The sequence below is a fragment of the Paracoccidioides lutzii genome (genome assembly GCF_000150705.2).
Source record: "Paracoccidioides lutzii Pb01 unplaced genomic scaffold supercont2.20, whole genome shotgun sequence".
NCBI lineage: Eukaryota > Fungi > Ascomycota > Eurotiomycetes > Onygenales > Ajellomycetaceae > Paracoccidioides > Paracoccidioides lutzii.
In genome coordinates, this window is record NW_015440966.1 from 599,796 (window position 1) to 601,850 (window position 2,055).

General features: G+C 45.5%; 1 protein-coding gene across 1 annotated transcript in view; it reads right to left on the bottom strand.

Moving 5' to 3' along the window:
- Window positions 1-1,309: 1,309 nt before the first annotated feature.
- The window catches only part of PAAG_12292 (hypothetical protein), a gene marked incomplete at both ends in the record, with an annotated part of 2,055 nt that continues 1,309 nt past the window's right edge, over window positions 1,310-2,055 (bottom strand). The window contains 2 exons of the mRNA XM_015847804.1: window positions 1,310-1,426; window positions 1,657-1,848. Coding sequence (XP_015702600.1) covers window positions 1,310-1,426; window positions 1,657-1,848 — 309 coding nt within the window. The remainder of the gene's footprint in view (window positions 1,427-1,656; window positions 1,849-2,055) is intronic.

The following is a 2,055-nucleotide window of genomic DNA, read 5'->3' on the forward strand; positions in this document are numbered from 1 at the left end:
CCCCCCTCTCTCTAATGGTCATGTAGGAATTGTCCTCGCCAGGTTCGTTTGTTGTCTGCGTCGTCTCTGGGGGGGAAGGCTTGGTCCTGTTGCAGCTCGCTCTTTCCCGCTCGCTCCTCGTTCTATCAAATCACTGCGGGCTGCGGCGCCGGATTATCTATTTTCAGTGGCTATCCTAGTCCCAGCTGTACCCGTGTCCTGGGAACTTTCTGTCACGTACCGTATCACGAGGAGCGCGTTTGATGACTCAGCTAGGCGCCGACACCCAATGCGGTAGTGTTAGCGAGAGATAATCAACGGTGGGATGGAGGGACCAGTTGGGCAGTTTTCGTGGTTGGGCAATTGAGTTCGGGGTCATCGGGTTGGGGTGTCGGGCATACATATAGCTCCTAGGGACCTGACGATTTACATGTTAAGGGAGAATTAGGTATAAAGAGTGATGAAAAAATTAGGTAATTTCAATGACGCAGAAGGACAAAGGAGGGATTGACGGTGAACTTTTTACTTTTGGTAGAGGAACGGTGACCAACATGCACCATCTGTGCAAATTACTCTCGCCCTCTCCCCACTATTTCTGCCTCTACTTGATGCTTATCCTTGTTTTGTTTTAAAATACATCCAAAATCCATTGGATGCCATGATGCAATACGACTTCAAGGCAGTTGTTTTTGTTGCTTACTTCGTCATTCCGTCATTAGCTAACTAACTTGAACAGGGGGCTGACTCAACAATATTACCTAAGATAATCATTTTCTCCTCCAACTCCCGGCGCCTCAATAAACAGGAGAGAGGGCGAGTTTTGCGCCGCATGCTCCAGCCCTGGCACCAGTTGGGTTTAAGGCGTCCTGGGTCCCACGAGCAACGTGACTGATCGACTCTAGGATTATCCTGCGCTCTCATTGGCTATAGCTGGGATTCTTACTGCTAGACAGATCATGTGACCTCCATATCCGCTGGGGATCTTGACTTGTCGAGGGGAAAGGGGGAAGAGGAAATTGGGAATTAATTATAATAGCAGCAAGTACACGTATGTACGCGGACAAAGAAAGCTCCCCGGGAAATGGATAGTAGTATATATATAGTATAGTAATTGACCAGAGAAGGTGCGCGCCGTTTTGGTGGTACCATTATATAATAAATTCAATTCCAAAAGAACTCCACTCCCATATCATTAATATCTAGATCATACTGAGCCTTTCCACCTGTGTCTTCTCTATAAACACGTACCCTTGCCATGCAAAAGAAAGAAGAAATAAAGGGAGAACAGGGCAACAGAGCAGGGAATAAAGGTGGATAAAATCATCTCATCTCAATCTTCCGGCGGCAGCTCGTCCTCCAGATACCGAACAAGCGACACCCGCATCTCCGTCGTCTCATTCCCCCGCAGCACATCGCTCACAAAATGTGCTTCGACTTGCATTTGGACCTGTGGGAAATTTGTTAGTAAATACTTGAGGTGGTACCCATGACAAAAAATGCAAGATGAAATGAAACGCCACAGAACCGTAGCCGCAGCCGTAGAAAATAATTTTCTTTTTGGTGCGGCAGAGATAGTTGTAAATATAGAAAAAGGGACATAGCATATATATATATATATGTAGATACAAAAGCACATAGATGAAAAGATAAAATAAATAAAAATATAAACAAACTCACCATCTCCAATGCCCCTCTAAGCACCCCACACAAAATATTCGAAAACCACAACTCATCCTGTGCCCTTCCATCATCGGGCAACTCCACGAAGTCCGCCAGCGGATTCTCATCAAAGATGAGTGAAAAGGACTTATTGTCGCTCGTCCAGTTCGCGATTGTCGGCGTGATGTTTAGGAATATTTTGAAACCAACCTGCACACGTCCCGAACAACAAGTTTCGAAACAGTTGCAGTTAGCATCAATATATAGCGACAAAGAAAAATAGTATTTTTTTTTTTTTGGGGGGGGGGGGGGGGGTGTGGGGGGAACTCCGTGAAAAGGGTTTCTATGTCCACATGAAATGTGTATGTGAATGTGAATGTGTAAATGTACAAATAAACTTCGAAAACATATCCCCCG